At 38.5% G+C, this 26,909-nt stretch overlaps 2 protein-coding genes across 3 annotated transcripts; both read left to right on the top strand.

Annotated features, from left to right (window-relative positions):
• The first annotated feature begins 6,976 nt into the window (after nt 1-6,976).
• YPEL5 (yippee like 5) lies at nt 6,977-16,546 on the top strand. 2 transcript variants are annotated; one of them, XM_070734304.1, is made up of 3 exons: nt 6,977-7,174; nt 13,507-13,667; nt 14,387-16,546. In XM_070734304.1, exons 2-3 carry the CDS (start codon nt 13,527-13,529, stop codon nt 14,609-14,611), a joined length of 366 nt encoding a protein of 121 aa, XP_070590405.1. In that variant the 5' UTR covers nt 6,977-7,174; nt 13,507-13,526; the 3' UTR covers nt 14,612-16,546. The 2 variants fall into 2 exon arrangements, with proteins under 2 accessions (XP_070590405.1, XP_070590406.1); XM_070734305.1 differs by lacking the exon at nt 6,977-7,174 and adding an exon at nt 7,551-7,903.
• An 8,696-nt stretch (nt 16,547-25,242) lies between these two features.
• On the top strand, nt 25,243-26,136 carry LOC139161605 (ankyrin repeat domain-containing protein 9-like). Its single transcript, XM_070740973.1, has one exon. It carries the CDS (start codon nt 25,243-25,245, stop codon nt 26,134-26,136), a length of 894 nt encoding a protein of 297 aa, XP_070597074.1.
• Nucleotides 26,137-26,909: the final 773 nt, after the last annotated feature.

The raw sequence follows: 26,909 nt of genomic DNA, 5'->3' as shown, positions 1-26,909 counted from the left end.
ACACCATCACCAGAGATTAGAACTGCCCCCACCAGTGTTCCCTCTAATTTTTTTTTCGGGGGGGGGGGGCGGAAAAGTATAGTGCCTGAGCAGCAGTCCCTTCGAGACTGGGCGGCACAAAAATAATAAATAAACAAACAAACAAACAAAGAAAGAAATAAAAAACCCACCCTGTTTTGCCTCAGAGAATTTCAAAATAAAATACTGTACTGTGTGTCTATAACAGTGAGCTCATAATAGGGCAACTCTATCAATATCAAAATGCCACTTAAATAGTTGAGCTAGTTTCAAACTAGATTTTGATTTTCTTTCTCTCTTCCTTACTCCCATTCTTTTTTTTCTCTTTTCCTTCCTCTCTTTTTTCTATCTGTTTCTCTCTCTTCCGCTCTCTCTCCTTCCCTCTCACTCTTTCCCTCTCGGCTTCTGGGCAGGTTTGGAAAACTCTGAGTTGATGATGATTTTTAAGTGAGTGATTGCTCACTGCTCAGCTTAGAGGGAACTATGGCCCCCACCCTCCTTGCCTTTCGTAAAGTTCTTAAGACCCATCTCTGCCGTCAGGCGTGGGGAAACTGAGACATCTCCCCCGGGCCTATACAGTTTATACATGGTATGTTTGTGTGTATGTTTGCTTTTAATAATGTGGTTTTTAGCATTTTTTAAATTATTAGATTTGTTCTTACATTGTTCTTGTTATTATTGTGAGCCGCCCCGAGTCTACGGAGAGGGCCGGCATACAAATAAATAAATAAGTAAGTAAGTAAGTAAGTAAGTAAGTAAGTAAGTAAGTAAGTAAGTAAGTAAAAGTAAGTAAGTAAGTAAGTAAGTAAGTAAGTAAGTAAGCAAATAAATAAATAAATAAATAAATAAATAAATAAATAAATAAATAAATAAATAAATAAATAAATAAATAAATAAATAAATAAATAAATAATGAAGCTTCTTGGATAAGAAGTAATATGTTTTCTTCTTCTTCCTCAAAAGCAAAATTAAAAATTAAAAAACAAAAAAACCAACAACAGTTCTTTTTTAACAGCTTTTTGAAAAAGCACCTTTAAGACTTGATGACTATGCTTCTTATTTTCTTCACAAAGAAAAATTTATTGTCTTTATTAAAATGCAAACAATGCTATCATGCAAGGTTCAGTCTCCACTTACAGCATTTTTCAGCTCTACCAATAAAAATAATTGAAACTGGTGGGATGGGGTAGGGCGAAGGGAGAAGACAGGAAAATTAAATAGGTTTTTTCCCTTGATTTCCAGCTTGCATTGCTGGTAATCTAACCTCAGCAATTCATTTGCAGGACGGGTTCGTAAAAAAAGAATCTAATCATCTCTTATATAGAATTTAATTATATATTACAGTGTTCTCTGTGCTTTTTGTACCCCATCAGCTCTTCCCTCTATTTCTTAACATTTTCATTGGTATCTGTGAAAACCATCCCACGCTAGGCAGAATCAATTTAGTTTTTATATTTACTGAGCAATGCATTACTTTAACTTACATCTCTATCTGCCAATTTAGGCAAAAAAGGAAAGAACATCTTATCTGTCAAGCGAAAGCAATCAGAATATCTGGTGAAGAGTCTAAATAGTACTTTATTGCTAATCAGCTGTTACATGAATCTCCCTCTTGATCTCTCCCTCCAGTCTAGCTGGAGAATAATCCAGGATCAATCATATCAGTTAAATGCAACTTTATCTCCAACCAATTACATTTGCTTGTAGTCACCAAGAGCACACAGTTCCTGCTAGTATTTATGGAAATTAAATATACAGTGATACCTCATCTTACGAACTTAATTCGTTCCGTGACCAGGTTCGTAAGATGAAAAGTTCATAAGATGAAGCAATTTTCGCCATAGGAATCAATGTAAAAGCAAATAATGCATGCAACCCCACCCCAAAAGTCACCCCTTTTGCCTTGCACCACTGGGATTCCCAGCCTCCGGACTATTGCTGCCAGCCGAAGCGCGGAGATTCCCCTGAGGCTCCCTCGCTGGGAAACCCCACCTCTGGACTTCCATTGTCGGCGTGCTTTGAATTCCGGACGGTGGCGTTTCCCAGCGAGTAGAGCCTCAGGGTAATCCCTGTGCTTTGGTTGACAACGGAAGTCCGGAGGTTGGGTTTCCCAGCGAGGGGAGCCTCAGGGAAATCCCCACGCTTTGGTTGACAACGGAAGTCCGGAGGTGGGGCATCCCAGCAGCGGCAGCTCAGGTTTGTAAGGTGAAAATAGTTCAGAAGAAAAGGCAAAAAAAATCTTAAGCATCGGGTTTGTATCACAAAAAGTTCATACGAAGAGGGGTTTGTAAGATGAGGTATCACTGTAGTTATTAAATCCTGGGACTGAAGAGGCTTGAGACAGGGTTAAGACAACAGCTCTTTATTTCAACTATGTACAACATCCAGCAAAAGACCAGTCTGATAGCTAGTCTTTATATAGGGAGCTGTCAGATGGCTTAACCAATCAGTAGCCACCATTTTCCCGCTTGAATGGAGGACCTGGTTGTAACCATGCAGCCTGGATATCCAACAAGTTAGATCAACTATTCTGTTTGGCTTATCAAACCTTCTGTTGACAGCATTTGTAGCACAATATTTTTCTTCATACAGCTAGTCCTTGACTTACAACAGTTCATTTGGTGACCATTAAAAAGGTACATTCCTGAAAAAAATGTCACTTATAACCGTGTTGCACCATAACCTTTGAAGCATCCCCTTAGTTATGTCATTAAAATTTGGATACTTGGCAACTGATTCATATTTATGACAGATGAAGTCAGTGTCCTGGGGTCATGGGATACCCTTTTGCAACCTTCTTACAAGCAAACTCAATGGGGAAGCCAGATTCACTTAACAAACGGGTTACTAACTTAACAGCTGCAGTGATTCGCTTACTAGCTGTGGCAAAAAAGATTCTGAAATGGAGCAAAACTCGCTTAACAAATGTTTCACTTAGCAACATAAATTTTGGGCTTAATTGTGGTGGTACGTCAAGGACTACAATCTTCCATGGATTACAAGAATAGATTAGAAATCACTTTATTATAGGTACTTGCTGTCCAGATTCTCAACTAGAAGGCGTTACTGCTGTTGATTTTGCTTTGTGTGCTTCATGTAGTTTTAAAACTATGGGAGCCCTTTCTGTATTGGAAGATTTTTCAGAAATAGTTTTACTGTATACAAACAATATTATAATCTGAACAATGTAACTGGTAACTCAGTAATAATCTATGACTAGTTGTAATCTCTGTATATATTTTTCAATTTTAAAATTCCCTAAATGTAATAATCTGAATAAATACTACTACTGAAACTGAACTGAAATTATCTCTTATTCAGTTGCAAGTTTTATAGTAATCTACAATTGATAAAATAACATTCTAGGATGTTGCATGTGAGAGAGAGAGAGAGACATTGTGTTACAATGAATGGAACAGAACTGGTTTTCTTCCCAAATTTTTAATGGCCATATTTTCAAAGGGGGATGGGATTTCAGATGATCATTGCATTTGATTGATGGAAATCTCATCAATTATAGAAACATAGAAACATAGAAGACTGACGGCAGAAAAAGACCCCATGGTCCATCTAGTCTGCCCTTTTACTATTTCCTGTATTTTATCTTACAATGGATATATGTTTATCCCAGGCATGTTTAAATTCGGTTACTGTGGATTTACCAACCACGTCTGCTGGAAGTTTGTTCCAAGGATCTACTACTCTTTCAGTAAAATAATACTTTCTCATGTTGCCTTTGATCTTTCCCCCAACTAACTTCAGATTGTGTCCCCTTGTTCTTGTGTTCACTTTCCTGTTAAAAACACTTCCCTCCTGAACCCTATTTAACCCTTTAACATATTTAAATGTTTCGATCATGTCCCCCCTTTTCCTTCTGTCTTCCAGACTATACAGATTGAGTTCATTAAGTCTTTCCTGATACGTTTTATACTTCAGACCTTCCACCATTCTTGTAGCCCGTCTTTGGACCCGTTCAATTTTGTCAATATCTTTTTGTAGGTGAGGTCTCCAGAACTGAACACAGTACTCCAAATGTGGTCTCACCAGCGCTCTATATAAGGGGATCACAATCTCCCTCTTCCTGCTTGTTATACCTCTAGCTATGCAGCCAAGCATCCTACTTGCCTTTCCTACTGCCCGACCACACTGCTCACCCATTTTGAGACTGTCAGAAATCACTACCCCTAAATCCTTCTCTTCTGAAGTTTTTGCTAACACAGAACTGCCAATGCAATACTCAGATTTAGGATTCCTTTTCCCCAAGTGCATTATTTTACATTTGGAAACATTAAACTGCAGTTTCCATTGCTTTGACCATTTATCTAGTAACGCTAAATCATTTACCATATTACAGACCCCTCCAGGAATATCAACCCTATTGCACACTTTAGAGTCATCGGCAAATAGGCAAACCTTCCCTACCAAACCTTCCCCTATGTCACTCACAAACATATTAAAAAGAATAGGACCCAGAACAGACCCTTGTGGCACACCGCTTGTAACCTGTCTCTGCTCAGAATACTCGCCATTAACAATAACTCTCTGATGTCTATGCTTCAGCCAGCTTGAAATCCACTGAACTATCCAGGGATTAAGTCCAATCTTCACTAATTTATCTATCAGCTCTTTATGTGGAACCGTATCAAAGGCTTTGCTGAAGTCCAGATAGGCAATATCCACGGCACCACCTTGATCCAACACCTTTGTGACATAGTCAAAGAACTCAATGAGATTAGTCTGACACGATTTGCCTTCAGTAAAGCCATGCTGATTTGGGTCCAATAAGTTATTGTTTTTTAGATGCTGATTTATCCTCTTTTTGAGTAGAGTCTCCATCATTTTAACTACAACTGATGTCAAGCTAACTGGCCTGTAGTTTCCAGCTTCTTCTCTACTGCCCTTCTTGTGGATAGGCACAACACTGGCCATTCTCCAATCCTCAGGAACATCTCCTGTTAACAGGGATTGGTTAAACAAATCAGTCAGGGGGGTAGCAATGACAGATCTGAGTTCTTTAAGAACTCTGGGATGGATGCCATCTGGACCCATTGCCTTATTTATCTTTAATTATTATTTAAAAAATAAAAGTAAATAAAATTCAGGATACTTGTAAAGCTTATAACTACACAGAGGTGGGAAAAGCTACTATGGAAGTTCACAGGTCCTTACAACAGAAGAATGTAAAAGTATCTGTTTAGAAATAAGCCATTCATGATTATATTTCTCATTTGGTAGTCAGGCTAGATTCATGATGACTTAGCATTCTTGGCAGTAATATGGAAGTTGTTTGGCATTGATGTCTGGATTTTTTTTTCAACTTCCAAATTTATTTTATACCCCTAGGGTTTTTTTCCTGGTGTATCAGTATCTGTCCAAGGATTTGCTAAAATGTAAAGGCCTGAGAAAGAGTTATACATGAACACACTTATTTTCATTTAAGACCCATATATGTATTTATCTCTTAACATAAGACCCATATATGTATTTATCTCTTAACGTATATATGTATTTATCTCTTAACGTATATCTGGCCATGAAAAAAGCTTGAGCAGGAGATTTGGATATCCCAAAGAATCCTCAAGTCCATTTTTATAAAATGTTGGCAGAATTCTAGGCCTTGCACCCACAAGATGCACCCACGCAGCGGGGGAGGAAGCGAACCAGCAGCAAAGTAGGAACCCACCCCTGCACTGTATATGTTTGTAAGTGTATACTATATATAGTTGTGGCAATGGCCACAACTGACACAGTTGAAGCGGGAGGGGGCGAAGCCAATTGGGGGCAGAGCCAAGCCTTGTTATGGTTTCATCAGACAGACAGACCCTTACTGGGATTTGTGTATACATACACACACACAAAGGGTATGGCTAGCTGATGAGAGCAAAATAGCTTGAAATAGATCTATTCTAGTCTCCTTTCCTGTTCATTATAATTATCCCCAAAAATGTTACACACATACACACACACACATCTGTGATTCTATAGCTTCTGTATTATATTGTTTCTATGAACATTGTTTCTGTACTTCTGGATTCTGCTGCAAGGTATTGTATATAAAGAAGTTTCTTATATATACTGTAATTGAATCCTGCTGAAGTTCATTCATTTGCGTGCTAGTCAGATGTGCTGCAAAGTCTTAACAGCTTGCTAGCAGGTAGTGTCTATTAGTCAGTTTTTTGTTTCATGAGATACACCATAACAGCCATTTACATTACCTATATGTAATTATTATATGGATAATAACCATACAAAGCCTCTGAGATGATGAGGTAATACCTATTTTTCAGGGCAGCAACTCTCCAGACTATTGCAATCAAGCATAACAATATACGTAATTGTTTTTTTAAGCAGACGGTGGAACCAGCCATGTACATATAGCTAGTGCACTAAATTGTTGAGGCCTTCTTTTCTGCTTTAGGAAGGAATGAATTAAGACCTTCTGTCTTCCATTTTTCCTTCCCCACAATAAAACTCTACTGCATGGACCATTCTCTATGCGGAAAAGGAATAAAGCAAAAGCATTTCTAATACGACGAATAACACCCACCCCTCTCCCGCCAACAGACGACCGAAGGGGAAGATCCAACCCCATTAAACAAAAAACAAAAAACGTGCGTGGCCCTCTGAGGCAGTGGTAGGCAACCTTGGCTCTTCTATAACTTGTGGACTTCAACTCCCAGAACTCCTGAGCCAATCATGCTAGCTGAGGAATTCTGGGAGTTGAAGTCCACAGCTCATAGAAAAGCCAACTTTATTTACTCCTGCAGTCTAAGGGAATCTCCGTCCAGCTTCCGGCCCTTTAAGGAATCCTCCTCCCCACCCACCGCTCCCCCACGTGTCCTCAATGTTTGTGCGAGGCTCGAGCCGCGTCAGCGGAGGGCGTGGCTCGCGCTCCGAGAAGGGAGGAGGCGCTCCCTCAGCTTAGCAATGGCCACGACTGACACAGCTGAAGCGAGAGGGAGGGGGGCTCCTCCTGGGAGGAGGGCGGAGCCAAGCAGGGGCGGAGTCAAGCCAGGGCCGGAGAGAGTGGGACCTTCCCTGGCTGAGTTGAGAGGAGGGCGACGCTCGGAGCTTCCTCGGGAGCGAAGCAGGAGGTGGCTCTTCGGCTACCCCCTTTTTTTCCTTCCAAGTCCAGGCGAGGGTCGCATCTTAGTAGGTAATGGCTGCTGCTGCTGCTCCGCCGGGGCTCTTGGAGACGCGCTGGAGGAAGAGCGGGTGGCGGAGGGGGCGGGGAGGCAGCCAGGGGCCGAAGGAGCTGCGCCTCTCGTCTCGGGGCCCCTCGCATCCCTCCCCGGGCTCGCTGTTTATGCTGCTCACTCGGGCGCGCCTCTTCCTTGTTTTCTTTCTCCCCCCACCCCATACACAAAGAGCGCAAACCTCCCCCTTGTTCCTTATTTATTTATTTGCCCCTTCGCTCTCCTCCCCCTCCTCCCTTCACTTCCTCACTCACGCTGCCCCTCCCCAGCAGCCCCCCCTCCCAGCTGGCCCCGCCCCCGCATTATCACAATAACACTACAATATACTTATGGCACAATAACACCCAATATGGCATGAAGCCGCCCGCCCGCCTTCCTCCCCTCTGTGTCGGCCCGCCGCCGCCTCCCCCACCAGCCCTCCACCCTTGCATCCTATCCTATCCTCTGGGCTGTTGGGGCTTTTTTTGCCCCCGGCTCGGCTGCCCAGCCTGTTCCCGCCGCTGCTGCCGCCCTGAGCCTGAGCCTAAGCAACTGCCTCCCCCCCTCCCAACCCGCTGCCTTTTGTCCGGCACCACAAAGAGGAGAGAGACGTGAAGAAAGAGGGATTGTGGCTTCCCTGCGGCAAAACGGGGCTTAAAAAGGGCGACCCCTTTGTCTCGCGACGGTGGGGCTCTGAGAGAGCCTTGTTGGTGGGTGCTTTTTTGTCCTGTTCATTTGAGGCGCTTGTTTTTCCCCCCCCTCCCCATGGCTTCCTCCTCCAGCTAAGGACAACTGTTGAGGAGGGTTCCTGCGCGGAAACCAGTTTTATTTATGTTTGCGCGCCTACGCCGAGCGACCGTTTTCAAAGCTCTGGAAAGCTTTGGTAACTGCTTATTTTCGTCTTTGCCGTCTTTAGACCAGTGTTTCCCAACCTTGGCAACTTGAAGATATCTGGACTTCAACCCCCAGAATTCCCCAGCCAGCATTCGCTGGCTGGGGAATTCTGAGAGTTGAAGTCCAAATATCTTCAAGTTGCCAAGGTTGGGAAACACTGCTTTAGACGATGTGCTTGATTTCCGAAAAGCGATAAAAATTGTTAGACTGGGCTGCCTGACGGTGTGCTTCTAGTTAAAATGTTTGTTTCGAGTCTTCTCTTATTTGCCCCCCCTTTTCAATACAGCGGCTTAACAATTGTTGCCCTCTCCCATAGCTACAAAATAAGAGGTTCCTGAATGTAAAAGTTTTTAAATTTATTATTATTATCACCATCGTCATTATTATTATTATTATTATTATTATTATTATTATTATTATTTCGATTTTTATGCCGCCCAACTCTTTTGTGTCAAAAGAAGCTTGCTTTTCCTTTCCTATCTGGCTGTTGGGGTGAGAACAACTGGAGGCCCTGCTGGTCTTTTTTACCAGCTGTTTCTCTTTTGTATTGTCAAATCATCACATGTGAAGGAAGTGGGCAGAATTCTCTCCGATTGGAGGCTGTGAGGCACGTGGTCAGATTTCAGCCCCCCCCCCCTCCCATGGGCTGTCGGGATGGGTCTTGAGGTTTCTGGCGGAAGTGGCAGAAGTAACTCCTGCAGCGTTCTCTCTCGTGATTGGTAGGGAAGGTTCCTGGCACAGCTGCTCACGTGATGGAAATGTGATGGGAGACAATTCTGCGTTTCTTTCCTTTAAAAAAAAAAATTCTCTAGCAGTTAGTTTGGTTCGAAATGCCTGATCATTGTATTTTGCATAATAAGTTTGCATTAGCCGGGTGGGGAAAAATAGATTGTAACCATGCTTGATTCGTTCAGGAGTGCACTTTTGTAAAAACTGAACCTGTACTATTTTATCTAGTAAAGCAGATTTTTTTAAATGTAGATAGATAGATAGATAGATAGATAGATAGATAGATAGATAGATAGATAGATAGATAGATAGATAGATAGATTCTTAAGAGTCCTTTGGGAGGGGTGGCATATAAGTATAAATAAGTAAGTAATTTGTGTTAAAATTATTCAGATACTTATATCACATTTGTTTAAAGAATAACAAAATGTATACTAATTCCCAAACAACTGCCCTCTAAAAGAGTAGGTGGTTTGGCTGTCATGCCTAAGAGTAGAATTTATTATTTTCTGGCTTCTAGTCTGCAATGTTAATTACTATGTTGATGGTACTGCATTTAATTGTCTGGTGATTATAAAGAAGCTATTTTCATTTTATAATTAAAATGTATGAATCAAAAAAACCTAGATATCTACAGTCCATTTTGTAAATATATTAAAATGTTTTGAAAAGGGCACCTCTCCAAAATTACTCTTAAGACTTTTTTTTTTTTGCTAATAATTCTATCAGTGGGAAAACAGCATGGTAATAAGTAAATCTAACAAATGCAGAGAAAGAATGATGACGAGGAAAGGGTTATATCCTGAAATACTCTGAAGGTGGTCAGTGAATTAAATAAATCTTAAGCATCTCAATTAACTTTGGGCTAAATCATTATTTTAAATTGTCTGTATAGACTTCTGAAGTGGGTGGGATTAATAAAGTACAGTAGTTACAATAATAGTTATGCTCATGCTTTGGGCATGAATAGCTTTGAACTGTTAAATTTCCCCAGTTGTTTGCAGATTACTCCATTACATATATCTGCTCTGGAAATCACATAGTTACTTAAACTTCAATTCTTTAACAAAGTTACATGGAATCATGGAACAATAAATTGGCCCCTTTTATAATCTTTAAATTCAATTTTTTTAAATTAATAAAACCAGACAAAAATAAAATAGATATTTAGTATTTTTTATCCATAATCATTATAATTTTAAAATATGAAACAGTTTGTTTAATTTAATTTAAGCTCCTTAAAATCCACCTCTGTCGTCAGGCATGGGGGAATTGAGATATTCCTTTCCCCCTAGGCCTATACAAATTATGCATGGTATGTTTGTGTGTATGTTTGGTTTTTAATAAGGGTTTTTTAATTATTTTAAATATTAGATTTGCCATATGCTGTTTTATTATTGTTAGCCCCCCGAGTCTACGGAGAGGGGCGGCATACAAATCTAATAAATAAATAAATAAATTTGTAGGATAATAGAATCATAGAGTTGGAAGGGGTTAGTTATACATTGAACTTCAATTTATAATAAGATAACCATGTGGCTGAAACATAAATTGAAAAGTGCTAATGGGCAAGTGATTTTCCTTTAAAACATCAGATCAATAATAATTTATACAGCATTCTACAAGAAAGAGTATGCTAGGTTTTTCCATATTCCTTGTTTTGTTGAAAATTGGTAAAAAGGAACAATTACAATAACATAGTATAATTTTCATGTTTTTTCAGATTTTGACATGTCAAAACCAGAGTTCCTTTCCTAGCAATTTGGTAAATGAATATTCTTTTTTTCTGAGCAAGGAAACTTTGCCATCTGGTCTCTGTGTAAAAGCTATTTATGAGATATAGCCAGCTTTGAATTTAGAGAGCTGTATTCATAAGACAATGGAATGTAGGTCACAAGCAGTAAAACCTTTTGGAATAGTACAGTATAATCGAGAATATTTTCTATAAATTGACTTTACATTCTTGTTTGAAATACAATTATATAGCTAGATTACAACAGTACATGCTGCAATAAATGTCTTTGAAATGGTATGTTTTGGGGAGGTTGGTTTTGTGCTCCCATATGATGGCTTTCAGTGATAATTTCAGATTACAGTTTGATTTATCCATTTAAGAATGATGATTGCAATCTGAAACTTAAGAGTCAAATACTGGACAGTTTTCTAACATTTTTGTAGGCATATCTGCTTAAATAAGCCTCTTATATGCCTTGTAGAGTGAGATGTGTAATCCGACAGTTGCAGGTGGCTGGTTTTATCAAGTTCTTAGGAATTTAGTAGTAGCCTGTGTAACAAATTGATATGGCTGTCAATGAAGCAGTACTCTTAGTTACAGGTTGTCTCAAACCTACACCAATTGACAAAATATATCCTCTTGCTGGCATTGCCCCACTTAAGATCTGGAGAGAAGTAGTAGAATATTCTGAGAGAAGTAACAAGAGAATGATCCTCAAATCCTCTGAATGAATGGACATACGCCCCAAACCCACTGATTTGGATCTAGGTACAGCTTTATGGGGGGAAAAACATTCTTGAGCATAAACAAGAACAAAATCGAATCAAAAGATGAAGGAGACCATTGAGCAAGGAATAACTTTAAAGGCGTATATCACTGAAGGCTCTGACCACCCTTATACTCCTTGGAGGACCATTAATTAATTTGAGAATTAGAATGCCTAAATGTAAAACCAATATGCTCAGGTGTAATTTCTTTGCAGATAACATCACATATGTGAACGAGGAGGGAGGTGTCCAGTCCATCATCTAATGTGTCAGCTACTACCAGAAACATGTACCAATGATGGTTTATTTTTGCCAATGATAAAGTCAAGAAAGTGGCTTCATTCTGGCAGTTTAAAGCTTCCTTCCTCCTGGTCTCCTTCCTCCATCTTTTAATTTGATTTTGTTCGTGTGTAGCATATGTCCCATGTATAGTAAATAGACTATCCAGATCTATTTATCCAGATTTATCTGGGTCTACTTTCCAATTATGATCTCTCCAGTCAAAGGTTTGCAGTTTGATCTCACATAAATATACTATCAGTACACAGAATCATGAAAGTTGGTAGGGAGATTTAATGGTCTTGTACAATTACTTTCGCATACCATGTTTTCCTGAAAATAAGTCCCTGTCTTATATTTTTTTGAACCCTGAAATAAGCGCTTGTCCTTATTGCTATGTACTCAAAAGCCTGACTGGCCTTATTATCAGGGGATGTCTTATTTTGGGGAAACAGGGTACAACACTATAGACTACTATAATTATCCATGACAACTTGTCTTTATTTAGAAATTCTAAGTAGAAGATTTTGTTTCTGCAGCAAGCATCCTCCTGTTCTTGTGTTCTTTTCAAAAGAATCTTCCCATATTTTAAAGTATCAATTATAGTTTCTTTTCACGTACGGATAAGTTAAAGCTTTTCATGTGAGACTATAAGTTGCTTATGTGTATTTTAATATGTAGAATCTATTAAATGTACAAACTATTTTAATAATACATTTTGCAATTTTTAAAAGTGCTGCTGACAAATTATTTGTCCAGTAATTCCCAGGGTTGCATACTAACAGAAGCAAAGCCTAAAACTGGACCAATTTCAAATAGATCATCTGAAATGAGATGGATGATTCAAATACACTCTGTTTTAATTTTAAAAACTTGGTGAAACAACTCTGGTACTGATTAAGGCAAAGATACAGCAACATCAACTAAAGTGAATTTCTAGGGATACTCCTCCCCTTTCAAAATTTTCTTACATAAAATACATCGGTAGGAAAAGAATAGAGCAGTAATATTCTGTAATGTAGAAAAACATACTGGATCAGATTACCCTCTGGGATCAGAGCAGCATTGTTTGCCTCATTGTTCAATCACAGCTTTTGGCAAAACTAGCACAATGGAGTCCCTCAAGCAGTGATTGGGCAATAGAATCAGTTGAAGAGAGCAAGGGCAAGCAGGCCAGGGACAGGTCACAGGCAAATTGTTTCATGAAGAATTGTTGGAGATTTTGTAATAATACAGAAGTGATGTGATTAAGGAGCCACTAGTCTAAATCAAAACCACAGAATGAAATTACCATGACAGATCAAGATGGGTTCAGAATAAGGATTTTGATCTAACTTGGAAGACCATAAACAATATTGAAGCTAAGGGCATGAAGAAAATGTCCGAGTGGGTTTATAGGAGAAGAACATTCACATTTCATTTTGTTAAATAACAAACCTGTTTTACCTATATGGAATTGTAGACTTACACAGTCTTGTGGTACAAATGGGCAGTTGGCTATTTAGGAGGTAAAGGAAATAGAATCTGGCTGCATTCGATGCTCTTGATTATTTTCTAAAATAAATAATAGAAGTAATGAAGAAGTGAATTTTCTTGCTTTTTTTGGTCTTTGTAAAGCAGCATAGGGAAATGGATTGTAGTCTGAACTGCAAATCATCTGATTTTTCTTTCCCTCTTTATGAATATGATGACAACTTCTAATATATATTTTTGTGTACATATGGTAACAGAGTTGGATATGAAGGTGGAGGTATCTGTTTATTTAATTATAATTAGTTCACAATGAATATGAAAGTTATTACTGATATTTATGTACTCTGTCAATATTTTTTAAATATAATTCTCACAAGTATTTTGCTTTATTTTAGTTTTTCAGCATTAATACAATTTGTTTCTCCTGTTTTTTTAGGTTTCTAAAATATTTTAACAATGGGCCGTATCTTCTTGGATCATATCGGTGGTACTCGTCTATTCTCATGCGCAAATTGTGACACAATTTTGACCAACCGCTCGGAGCTTATATCTACCCGTTTTACAGGAGCTACAGGACGAGCCTTTTTATTTAATAAGGTTAGTTAAAGACATCTAAAACTAGTTAGCACTGTAATTTCAGTATTCCTGCAAAACATAGTTAGGTAAAGCAGAAATGTCCATTTAAGAGTTCTAACAATGTGATAGTCACTTAGGGTTCTTTTCAGATGTAAAATTTGCTACAATATAGATTTTTGTTAAAGGTTAGAAAAAGTCATCTTTCAATTACCGAGAATGTTGAAAATGTGAATGTAGCAAATGAGTAAAATGTTGGAGATAAAGTGGTAACTAATTTATGTTCTAACAAGCTATAACTTATAGACATTGGCATATTTGCCTAAGTAAAACAGGTTGTATAATATGTATAGGATTTGCTGAACATTGCTAGACCTTACTATGGGCTGAATTCTACCTCCTTAAAATGCATGGATTGCTTAATTTTGAAGAGTACTTTGTCTCAAAAATAGAGAACATGATTAGGGGAAGAAAACATGCTGTCACTGCAAATGTAATATGACTAAAATATAATTTAATGGGAAAAGGGTGCCTGACTAGTACAAAGATCCAGATTTTCGCTTCTTTGGCTATGGAAGCTCCCTAACTTTCAGCCAGTAAATTTTTCTCAGTCTGATCTACCCCACAGAGTTGTTATGGGGGGGGGGGGGGGTGTGACAAAAGATTGCTGCATTGAGCTTCTAAATGAAATATGGGGAATCAATCACTCAATCAAAGGCTTCTCTCCTTTTAATTTCCTTTAGGTAGTAAATCTGCAATACAGTGAAGTTCAAGACCGAGTTATGCTCACTGGCCGTCATATGGTTCGTGATGTGAGCTGCAAAAACTGCAACAGCAAACTTGGGTGGATATATGAATTTGCCACCGAAGATAGCCAGCGCTACAAGGAAGGCCGCGTTATCCTGGAAAGAGCTTTAGTCCGAGAGAGCGAGGGTTTTGAGGAGCATGTTCCGTCTGATAACTCCTGAATGGAAATCGCTTCATCTTCAGGCTTTCTTTGTTGAAACTTAAAGAAAAAAAATCAACAAAAAAACCTAACCCTTACTTACATACGCTGTCACCTTAGCATCTGCGTTGGATTCATGAACTACAAAGAGAGGGATAGAGGAAATTAGAGGGAAAGAAAATTCCACATGGAATGTTCTTTTTTCTTTATTATTTTTCTTTCTTTTTAAAATCCTTTTCTCCTTATTCATAGAGAATGTTATCGGGATGCTGTAACACTTTTTCAGTCTCAGCTATGTAAGCATTTGAAATCTACAAATGATCTAAAAGGAATTTTTTGGGAAATTTCTTTTATTAGAGAAATCAGTTGTATTTTAGTTGCAAAACCTGTTACACCATAAGAAAATTTTAGTCTAGTTATGCTTTTAATTTATTTTTATTTTGTCCCCAGTTTTTATTTCATTTTTAGCCAGATTTTCCACTTTACTTAACTGGTTGACGAAGAGGTGAAGAATGCTGAAAAGATTCAGTGTTCTGTCCAGTTTGTGCTGGCCGCTGATTCATATTCTTGTTGGGGGTTCATTGGTAGAATGGAATCTATGCTTGTCTTTCTTTGTGTAACCCGATGTTGTTCTCATCCTCATTTACCTAAGCAACACTCTTACTTACCATGTGGCTGATGTTCTATTACTTGTTTAAGCATATAGGACTTAAAATTTTGAGAAATGATTGTACTGCATTGGTTCAAAAGTATGTTGATAATTATGGGGATTGAGCAGTTATCTTATTCCTTTTCCTTCTTAGTTGATCTTAAATAGAATCTTATACCTTGGAGTTTATTCCCTTTTTTTCTCTTAAGCTTTAGTTCTGCATTAACACTTGGCTATGAAGAAAAAGGGCACGTATACATTCAGGCATTTAATCCATGCCTGTTTAAATAGCTTACAACTAATCTTCAGATGCTGCTTCTGATGTCAAAGCTTAGATTTTAGGTGCATCTTATCTTTGCGATGCTGGGCCTTTATTGCTTTTATCAGCACAGGAAGCTCATTAGGCTGTACCTTGTATGTGAATGATCTGGTGCTTCCTTTAGCAAGTTATTTGTATTGCAGTACTGATTCTTCATCAGAGCAAATATTTCTATATGCTCTCCTTAGTCACTTTAGTCACGAGTGTCCAAATGTTGCTGCTGGCATGGCCTTCCCTCAGTGGCATGTTTTTGGAAATCCAAGAGCTGAATCTTCTAGGACTAATCACAATTTTGTACTCTTCTTGTCAGTACTAAATATTTCATAAATAAGGGCCTACATGAAACACGCTTTACTGCAATAGATTCCTAAGCACTTGTTTAAGTTCTACCATTGAGCAAAGAATACCAGTGTATTCCTATAGTTCAGAGGTGTCAAATTCATGTTGTCATGGCATCTTCATGTGATGTATCGGGACTTTCCCACCCTTTGCTAAACTGGGCATGGCCAGCATGTGACGTATCCAGCCTATGGGTTAGGAGTTTGATATCCTTGCTATAGTTGCTGAGATATTGGTAATAAGTTTAATCATCACACTGGTAGTGGCTGGGATAGAAAATGATACCATTGCAAGTGTCTTTAGGAATTATGTTCTCTGAATGCGTCTCTCATACATAAGTAGCAGTCTGAAGAGGGATGGGAGTGTGATTTTATTTTTTGCACTCCAGAGGTGGCACTTTGCCATCCCTTTTAGTTTGATCTTTTAAACATTTCTATTAAGCAATTTAGAAGGACAAGAGTTACTGGTAGATGTGTATGCTGCAGCTAAGTTCAATAAGGATACTTATAATAGTGTAGTGAATAGTCCTTAATATTGATTTCAGTATATCCCCTTTATTTTACTACTCTGGTGATCTGTCATTGGCATGGTCTTTGATGTACTTTTCATGTGTTTTGATGTTGCAGTACAATAAAGTATGTTTTGTCCTGCCTGGTCTCTACTTACATTGTTCACATTACAAATATTATAGGTGGGCCTTTGAATAATGCCAATGATTTAGTTAATAATGAATATACATAGTTGAAATAATTTGTTATTAAATTAGGATAAGATAATTAATTGAAAGTAAATCTATAAACTGCCCAGTACTGCCTTGTAACATTTGGATAATAAAATCCAGTGAAGAATTATGTTTCAATCCACATAATACTTCAAGAAGTACATTCCATGCCCGAGTACTCGAATTTGAAAAATATTTACCTGCAAGCATACCCAATCCTAGTTATTGTTTTTAAACTGAAAAGTGTTATGAAGATTTATGTTATCCTACATAGTTTTGGAACAGAAATCTAGAATGCATATAGAATGAATAGGTAGATTCAGTGTGTAGCAATAAATACAATAATGTATATTTTACTATTACCACTTTGCACTACTACTTAGCTGCACTTCTTTTTGTAAATATATGCTATTGAGTTTAAAATTAAGGGTTTCTAATTCATGTAAAGTAAGGGAAGAGATTCATGTGTATTCAGTTAGTACATGAGAACCAGATTATAATTTCTGAAATGAACACATCTCTAGTTTCCATCTTCTCATATTTCTTAAAATCAAAGTAATTAAGTTGGTTTTGGCCTGCTACATTAGTATTTTTATAATGCTAACATGTTAAAATGTTGAGTAATAATCTCAATATATTCTATTTGTAATATTATTAATTCACAAATGTAAAATTTTATTGTGTTCATTGTGTTATGTGGTTATCTCTCCCAAAGTTACTATTTTTGACTGCATCAAAAAATAGTGTTTAAGAATTGTTGTTTCTATTCTCTATTAGATAGTACATAGAACATTGCCTCCAATTTTGGGCTGTCATTTCAGGTGATTGAGAAACTACTAGTACATATCCAGAAAAGATCAACCAAGATGATAACAAGCCTACAAGATAGGATCTGTGAGAATCTGATGAAAAAAAATCATCAGTTCTTGTAGAAAAAAAATATTGTGTGGCACGATAGTACTTTTCAAATATGCAAAAGGCCATCAATAGAATGGGACATACCTTTGTTCAAAATTATTCCACAAAACAAACTATGAGCTTAATTTTACAAGAGAAAAAAAAATTTGGTTGGACTTTCAAAAAAAATGAAATAAGATTTCAATAATGGAAAAATCTGCTTTAAGGGATGAGAGACAACTTATGTTTGTAGCTGTATAAACAGAAAAGAAATGGCTTGTCAATATTGCTGAAGCAATAGGTACTTGCACTGGGAAAGGGTTGGACTAACTGGTCTCCAGTGGCTTTGGAAACATGAATAAATAGTTTTTCTAAATTAAAGCAAATAATTATCCCACTCTATTACGACTTGATCAGACAACATCCTGAGGGCCAAGTCCAGTTTTGGGATCTATGTTTTAAGATAAAATGGAGCTGATTTAAAGAAGGGCACAAAATGATTAGTAAACGCCTATTAGAACAGCAGGATATATTAAACCTGAGAAGGAATGGGCGGTATGATGTAACTTAGAAGGTCAGGACATGCATATAAGAGTAGAATACAAAATAATGGAAACAGAATTTGACAACTTAGGTTAAGAATAGAATCAAAGAGATGGCAAGTTCTCTTGAATGTTTTTAGGTGGAGGTTCGATAACCATCTGCCCAGAATGCTTTAATTCTTGTAATGAGCAAATGATTAAAGTGGCCTTTATTATATCCCACCTTTATTATTTGTGCAAATAAGGCGGCAAACATCCAACACATCACCTTCCTATTTTCCCCACAATACACTGTGAGGGGAGTTGGGTTGACAGAGGGTGACTGGTCTAAAGTTACCCAGCTTGCTTTTATACAAAAGGCAGAACTAGAACTCAGTCTAAGTGACTCCTTCACATTTTGTAATGTGGAGATGTTGGCCGACATTTTAACAAGCAAATTTGGAACCCTGTGCAATGTACAGTATATTCCCTTCTATTGAAACAATAATTTAAAAAGAACAGTGCTAATTGAAGCAAAAATCCTAGCAATCTTCAAGCAGATTATTCATTTCCTGCTCTGGAAAACTGGTTTAATGCAAAATTACTGGAAGGGTTATGGAAGTCTAATTATGCTCCCCTAGCAATTATGTGCAAGATTGTTGGTTTCTTATTGCTATTGTCAACAGGACATCAGCAATACTGATTTTTTCAGAGGAGCAAGGTTTCTTTCAATATGCTTATGTAGATTGTTGATTCCTTGCTACTATTGGAAGAAATATCCATCTGGTTCAGTTCCAATCTGGGAGAAACACTGGAAACATGGAGGCTGATTGGAAAGATGTTTAATGATGAACAGAACCAGATGGGATTATGGTCCTGGGCAGCTGGTCACATAGCATTGGCTTTGCACAATCAGTAAAAGAAACATTTGTAGATTGAATGGATTTTCAGTTAGGGAAACAGCCTTCCTCCAGGTTCCCCCCTCCTTTTCATGACAACTACAAGTTGACATCTTATTTCATTAACTTCATAATATAACATGATATGAAAAATTGCCAATACAATTAAAGGAAACCAATTGTGAAAGTATTTAATGAAGCAATCAAAACTTAAGTAGAGCCATCCTTGTCCTACATAAGAACCATAAACTTTGGCTCTCCTTGTTGGAGTGAAATTATTATTGTACACATTTTAGATATACATAAGGCATTGCTCACAAGAAATCTCAAAACATTCTCTTAACATAATCTTTCTTGGCGTTAATGTATCAGACTGGAAATAACATTTTTGTTATTGAAATCAATAATCTGTGATTTTTAGATGATCCAACACTTTAAAAAAATAGGGAGATTGCCATGAAGATAATGAGCAGAAATATTATATTTTCTAATTCTGCTATCTAGAGCTAACTGGATAATTTAACATTTGCAATAGAAAAGGAAATGTGTTTTCCCTTATTTATGATGTGTGTATTTGATAGATTTCAATGTGGATGTAGGCCTCTTGGCATTAGTAGTGACCATGTTATTTTCTGTAATTTAAAATTCCTGAGTCATCCATTAATGTATTTTTACCATGAGACAAATAACTCCAACTGCTCTAAAGTAATATTAAGCATCATAATATATATTGAAATACACTGGAAAATCCAATAATAAGTGCTTTGGCCAATCTGTTTAGGAAGTTTCTTTCAGTTCCTGTGAATTATTTGGTATTGTAGATGATTAGAAGATTAGTTTGAACTTTTTGAAAGAGTACTCAAGTTTATTTGAGATATGTATATACAAAATACCAATTCAGATTACTGGTCTATTGGTCTAGAATTATATAAATTAGAAGAATCATATAAAATAATCTCTGTTATAAAGGATCACAAGGAATCCACCTCCAAATTTTTTTCCTGCTCTAAGAATGAGGGTCCTCATAAATTTCCAAGCAGCTACTGAGAACCTGGTTTTCCATGAAACGGTATAAAATAAACAATTCAATATAATTATACTCCCCAGAATCTTAGCAAATTGTTGGGTAGTAGCAGTCAGAATTCTATTAGTGCTAGAGCAGAAACTTGCAAAGGGATTTGTTCTAATATATCCTTTCCACAACACAAATGGGCATGTGATAGCCAACCAACAATGCCCTCTTGTTTCATTAAATGCAGTTGGCTGCATCTGAGCCCATTATAGGAGCAGAATATAAAGTGTCATGGAATCATTTTGAATTGTAAAACAAGATCCGGGAACATCTAGTATGTTGACATATGATCTCATCATCATTCTCCCCTTTTCTAGTCTTGGATATGAGAAGCAAGAGTTGTAAACGTATAGGAAAAATCTAGGAAATGTATCGACTTTGAAACCTTTTGGGTTTTTAGGTTTAGAATTTGCCAATACCTTGCAAGAACTGGAGAACTGATCTCCTTTCCACCATATATTATAGATTCTTGGCATTAGAAACTAATTCATACTCAACTAGAGGTATCATATTTGGTTATAGAAGTCTAAATAAACATTAAGCTGCAGCAGAGAGCTACCATATAGAAAACTCTTGTAATGTTACACAAGGAAATGTGGACAAACCTTGGACAATTTAAAAAAGGAGTTAAAGGAGACAAATAGGTGGATTTAAAGGGAAAAACTGAGCAGAATTCGTTGAAAATAGCTATTATTTTCCTTGATCGTAAAGTATCATCAAAGCAATGGACATAAACTAAGCAGACTTTGGCAGACAGTAGAGGACGGGGGAGTGGGGTGCTGTGGCCTATGAAGAGTCAGATATGACTTTGTGACTAAATAACAACAAAAATCCCTTTCCTTATTTTTTTTTTTAAAACTAAAGCAATGGAACACAGTCCATAATGCATAGAATAGTCTATTTAAAAAAGAATGAAAACCATGGTAATAAAAGGAAGACACTCTTGGATAGTTGAATTTACTGAGTTTGGCATGCTATATTCTATACTATGTCGCAAGAACAGAGAAAAACATAAGTGGTTTCTATAAATTGGCTTATTATGTTTCTTTTATAGTTGATGCTGTTAGATCGGAATAAATGGATGTAGCCTGATTTGGAATCGGCTGTAACGGTAACAAAGTGAATATAAAGCAAATACAAAGTTGCTAGCTAGTTATTATAAAAAAAAAGAAAAGAAAAACACTCATATACATACACACCATTCTTACAGTTGACCATCAAGACAAAGGTGCGAGGCTGTGCCATCCCTTTTAAACTTTTTTCCTATAGAAGCGTGACTTGACAGCCTCTTGAATTTCCTAGCCAACCCGTGGCCAGTATGCATATTCACTGTATTTGCATAACCTATTTTCACATACGCTATTTACATACACACTATTTACATACATAACAGATGCCACTCACTTTAATTAGCTCAGTACTTTGCAGGAGGCAGAATTTGTGAGCAGACTTTCCCACTTGCATTGAGGGTTTTCCAGGCTATTTTCTCATCTGCATCATCATAGTGACTGCTTTGCAAGACATGGGTGTCTCCTTTCCACTGGTGGAGAGTAATAGGATTGTTATACATCTAATAGACAATGTGTTTCAGAAATACCTGAAAAACTGGCTGTTACTCCATAAAAGTGATGTCATATATACTTTATAACGAAGGCCTTTTTTGTTGGGCATTAAAGTATTGTAGTTTATAATATCATAGAATTGAAAAATCTCATTTTGGGGCTTATACAACATTGAGAAAAGAGGAGGAAAGAAGTAACCGTAAAGGACAAAATAACCGAGTAATTGATGCATGGAACTGACTACCAGACTCTGTAGTATCCGACAGGCCTGGGGGGCACAAATTCACAGCTTGATGACCAACTGTAAGAATGGTGTGTATGTATATGAGTGTGTTTTTCTTTTCTTTTTTTTTTATAATAACTTTTTAATCGTTTTTTTTTTTTTAGTTTGTATGTTTTAATCTCAGGTAACTCTTCGACTTCTATTACTGTTTTGTATTATTATATTTGTACCACTGTTGTAAGCCACCCTGAGTCCTTCGTGATTGGGTGGCATAGAGGTCGAATAAATAATGATGATGATGATAACAACAACAACAACAACAATAATAATAATAATAATAATAATAATAATAATAATAATAATAATAAATGCAGTCCTAGGTGCTTGGGAAGTGCCCGACTGGTGATGAAATACGAAATCCAGCATAGTGATCTCGTTTGCTGAGTTGTATTGACATAATAATAATAATAATAATAATAATAATAATAATAATAATAACCTAACCCCCAAAATGACTCTCTACTGTTGACCTCTCCCGATGCCTAAGAGGTCAGTAAGGGGTGTGAATAAGTGCACCAGAGTGCCTTCCGCCCCCTGTCCTAATGTTTCTCTCTTACTAGTATCATGTATATAAATATTATAATTTTGTATACCACCAATACGTACTTGACAAAACAAAATAAAAATAAATTCCAAATAGTATATGTTATAGAGGAGAAAAATGAGGAATGCTCTGATTCTCTTCTGTTTTTCAGAGACATTAAACCAGTTTATTTGTTCTATCTTTATATTCAGTAGTTGGTCTTCAAACTTACTTTGGATTTGTCTTATTTCCATGTAAAAGTTCCCTTCTTGTATATAATACCCTTATAATAAATAATAAATCAGTACAATCTAGTAGAAATGAGCAAATTTCTAAGTTATCATTAACTTAAAATAAAAGAAAAGGAGCTCTTAGGGTCTGGTTTGTGTGTGTGTGTGTGTGTGTGTGCGTGTGTGTGTGTGTGTGTGTGTTCGGAGGTGTAGTGGTAGTAACAGAGGGTAAAGCAGAAACACTTTTTTGCAGCATTTAGAGCAGGGCTGGGTTCTACTTACCTTCCTCATCGATTTGCATCGCAATGGAAGTGCATATTTTGCACCAGCGCGTCCCTACCCAGAAATTACCGCCTGTGCATATGCAGTTCTTTTTAAAAAAGCTTCTGAAGATTCACAGAAGCAAAAAAACAAGATGGCAGCCTCTATACTGCCACCATGAGAACTGGCTTGGGGGCATATTAGAACCTGGGTCACTGCTAGTTCCAGCAACCCAGGCTGCCAAGTTACTAATGGTTCTATAGCAGTGATTTTCAACCATTTTTGAGCTGTGGCACATTTACAAAATCCTGGGGCACACCACCAACCAAAATAACACTTATCTCCAGTCCTGACCAGGATTAGAAATCGGGATCACGGGGAGGAGTAGCAGCTTCAACTACTCGCCGCAGCCACACAATGACAAGTGCACGGCAGCCTGAGCGGGGACCTTCCTGGGTGTGGATGAGAGGTGGCCTGCTATTGGTTCATTGCTAGTGGTCGGGATGAATCCTAGAAGGTGATTGGTCAGTGAGTGTTCCCTGTGCTCCACTGTTCCTGTCGCTGATAGCTGGAGGGATTGTGAGGGGAATGTTTATGTTTGGATGGAGGCGGCTGGCGGCAGGCCAGATAAATGGCCTTCACGGGTCGTATCCGGCATGCACGCCATAGTTTGGGGACCCATGTTTAATTTCCCCACAGCACACCTGACCATGTCTCACGGCACACTAGTGTGCCATGGCACACTGGTTGAAAAACACTTTTCTATAGAACCAGTCCAAACTGGCAGGAACTCACCCCTGATTTAGTGGTACAAGGTAAGCACCCCAATTCTACACTTTGAAGAGAAGAAAGGAACCACAAATCATGGTACAAAAATCAGTGATTTTGCCACCAAATTTTGGTTGTGCAAATGAGGGGCATTTGAGGACCATTGAAATGCCTACTGGAAAACCTGTCCTGGACCTAGTGGGAAAAATCAGCCATATGGTTTTTGACCATTTTAAGGCTGAAAATACACAAAATATGGACTAACCTGTAAAGGAGGTTAATTTAAAAATGAAGGGAAATCCAGGGAGATGCACAGTGTTAGTCTAGCTCAGTGTTTCCCAACCTTTTTTGAGCCGCGGCACATTATTCACATTTTCAAAATCCTGGGAAACACTGAATGGGGGGGGGGGGGGGCCTAAAGAAAAGTTTGGATTAAAAAAAATCTCTCTCTTCCTCCCTTTCGCTCTATTTCTCCCTCCCTCTTTCTCTCTCTTCCTTCCTTCCCTTCTCTCTCTCTCTCCATCCCTCTTTCTTTCTTCCTCTCTTTTTTGCTCTCTTTCTCTCTCCCTCCTTCCCTCCCTCTATGTCTTTCTCTCCCCCTTGCTCTCTCTCTCTCTCGAAGGCGCGAAGAATGAAGCTCTCCTTTTTCCCACCTTCCTTCTTTGGGGCCCAGCAGGACAGCGCTGGCAACAGCAGCATCGGGCAGTAGCCGGGGAACAGTTGCGAGTGGGAGCTCCAGGTCGGAGGCACCGGCACTGGCAGTGCCTCGCCAGCTGGAGCTTCCCTAGGAGCTTCGCTGCACACCTGACCGTGTCTCACGGCACACTAGTGTGCCGCGGCACACTGGTTGGGAAACGCTGGTCTAGCTTAACAGCATCATTTTGCATCTTACCCCTATAGATAAATCTTAATTTTACCCTCATAAAAATCTTAATTTTACTGGTTACTGTGTCACTTTTTAAAGATTTGTGCATCCAATTTCTCAGAGCAGCAGAATTTTCTCAGATCCACAGCTACTCTAACCAGATGTATACAAGCTTGTGCTGGAGGGCTATTATTCAATAACCTGTCAGGCGGAAGTTTATCATTCAGTTCACTAGGTTGAGTCATAAAGAGACCAAATTATCATGGACACTATCTAAGGAACATCTAAAACAAACAATTATTTTCACCCAGGTCAAACAATGGTTTTTCATTTCAAAAGGAATCATAATCCTCTCAAAACAGATCCCTCTAATCAGATTTCTTTATGGGGGTTTTTCTAATCACAATTTTTGGCATTCTAATCTGGTAGAGAGCGGATTGCACAGGCTGCCTGCTTGCATATCAATGGTTAACTCAGCTGGCGTGATTGTGCTTACCTCAACAAAATCACCGCAGTGAGAAAGAGAAAGCAGTGAATGGGTGGAGATGAGCAGCCCTGTCAGAGAAGAGCTATGCATTCGGGCTGGTGCAGTCGAGAGCAAGCAGCTGCAATGACGGCTTGAAGGTGCTGCAGCCTCTGGAGCCTGCATTTAAACTGAAAGCCAACCTTCCGTGGCACTGAAAATTGATTATTCCTGCTGCTGTTGCTGTGCTTATTCATTTTTGCAGAAACGAGACTCAAAACATGGCCAGTGGTAATGTATCCAGTTTACAGGATGCCCAGAGCAGGCATTGCAAGTTTCTATCTTACATGTTTTACCAGGCTGTCCGAGATCACAAGCCCGTGTGGTTGCTAGAGGACATGAGGACTATGGAATATTTCTACTGGGAGGAGAGTGCTAACATGAGGACGTATTCCCCTTCAGAAGCACTGCTGTATGCCGTGGTGCACAATCACCTGCCTTATGCCCAGTATCTGCTGACTCATTTTGCGGAAGAGGCTCTCAAAGTTCCTGGAGACCATTTTTGCTATTGCCCATCCTCTGCTCCTCATTTAGCAATGGCTGTAACCTACGACAGGAGGGACATCCTGGGACTGATCATCAGCATCGCACACAAGCTGCCTAGCCTGAACTCTTACATCAATAGGACCGGCTGTTTTCAACTTGAAGATGGCAAGACCCCTCTGCATCTCGCCTGCGAGCTCCTGAGATCAGAGACTGTCCTCATCTTGCTAGGGAACGGAGCTTCTCCTAGGATAGAAGACAACAAAGGGCTCACTCCATTGGATGTCATCCTGGAACAGATGTGGGATTCCAAAGTCAACGTGGCTTCCAAAAACCTCTGCCTTGACTACCTCCTGCTCTTCATGCCTAGCCCCCGCTTTAAGATGCAGAAGGTCTTGCGGGAGCATCCTGAACCCTGGGCAGTGCTGCTCGGAGAGGACAAGTTCAACAGCCTCGTTGGGAACACGCCTGCATCCTTGTACCTGCAAGCTATGCAAACCATCCTCCAGATTCTCCCACCTTCCCATTTCCCTAAAAGCATCCAGGAACTACCTATACCTCAGGCATTAAAGCCCCTGCCGTGCATGGGCAAGCAGCATCTGGCAAAAAACGGGGTAAACCATTTTCCATGATCTACTCTTTTTTCTCCCTCCCAGGGTTAAAATCAAAGATTTGTGATCAGGTAGGATTTTCAATGACGTGAGAGGTTGCAAACCAAGCCCTGGATTAATTTTATTTATCTTAAATAAAACTACTTTGGGGTCAGCCGTAAGGATTGCTGCCTGTGAAATTTTAAAATTTAGACATGTATTTATCTCTGGTACCAACTGAAAATCCTGGCAATATAATTTGTTAAATGCTATTGCTGCTGTTCTTGTTATTATTTCAATGGATTGCAAGCACTGGGACTTTTGAAAGAAAGAAAATCTATATTGTTTTATGCATGTGAAAGATTAAATTACCTGAGCTGTTTCCCTTTTGTATTTTGCCTACTGAAATCGGGGTAGTACCATTAATGCCAATTGCTAAGATAAATTATCCTGGTTTTAAAAAGGCAAATTAGCCATTGGGTGTTATGTGGACTCAGACTCCTGTATCATACACTGGTAAATCTAACCACGCTGTGATTTAATTCTCCTATGGGAGGATCCCAGGTTTTGTGTTTTCCCATGTTCTTTTCCCCAAGGAACATGTGGGACTGAGCCAAGGAGTCGTCTATTGCCTTATGAACCAGCAGTTATCATTTTAACAAAGAAAACAGCAGTCCTCAATCTGCCGTGATAAGAAATCCCTTTTCCTGCAGGTTACAATCGTTATCATAGTGAAATCTTGGACTGTTTTAAAAAAATTAGTTGGAATCTTTATTTTGGAAAAACTGGGAGGGTTTAGGAACACACAGGATCAG

The sequence above is a fragment of the Erythrolamprus reginae genome, chromosome 1, assembly GCF_031021105.1.
Source record: "Erythrolamprus reginae isolate rEryReg1 chromosome 1, rEryReg1.hap1, whole genome shotgun sequence".
In the NCBI taxonomy this organism is placed as follows: Eukaryota; Metazoa; Chordata; class Lepidosauria; order Squamata; family Dipsadidae; genus Erythrolamprus; species Erythrolamprus reginae.
This window is presented reverse-complemented; position numbering and strand designations above follow the sequence as displayed.

Excerpts from the sequence above, each read along its gene's own strand:
- YPEL5 (XM_070734304.1), top strand. The coding sequence starts at position 13,527 with ATGGGCCGTATCTTCTTGGATCATATCGGTGGTACTCGTCTATTCTCA. Across the intron at positions 13,668-14,386 it reads GAGCCTTTTTATTTAATAAG|GTAGTAAATCTGCAATACAG; the intron begins GTTAGTTAAAGA and ends AATTTCCTTTAG.
- LOC139161605 (XM_070740973.1), top strand. The coding sequence starts at position 25,243 with ATGGCCAGTGGTAATGTATCCAGTTTACAGGATGCCCAGAGCAGGCAT.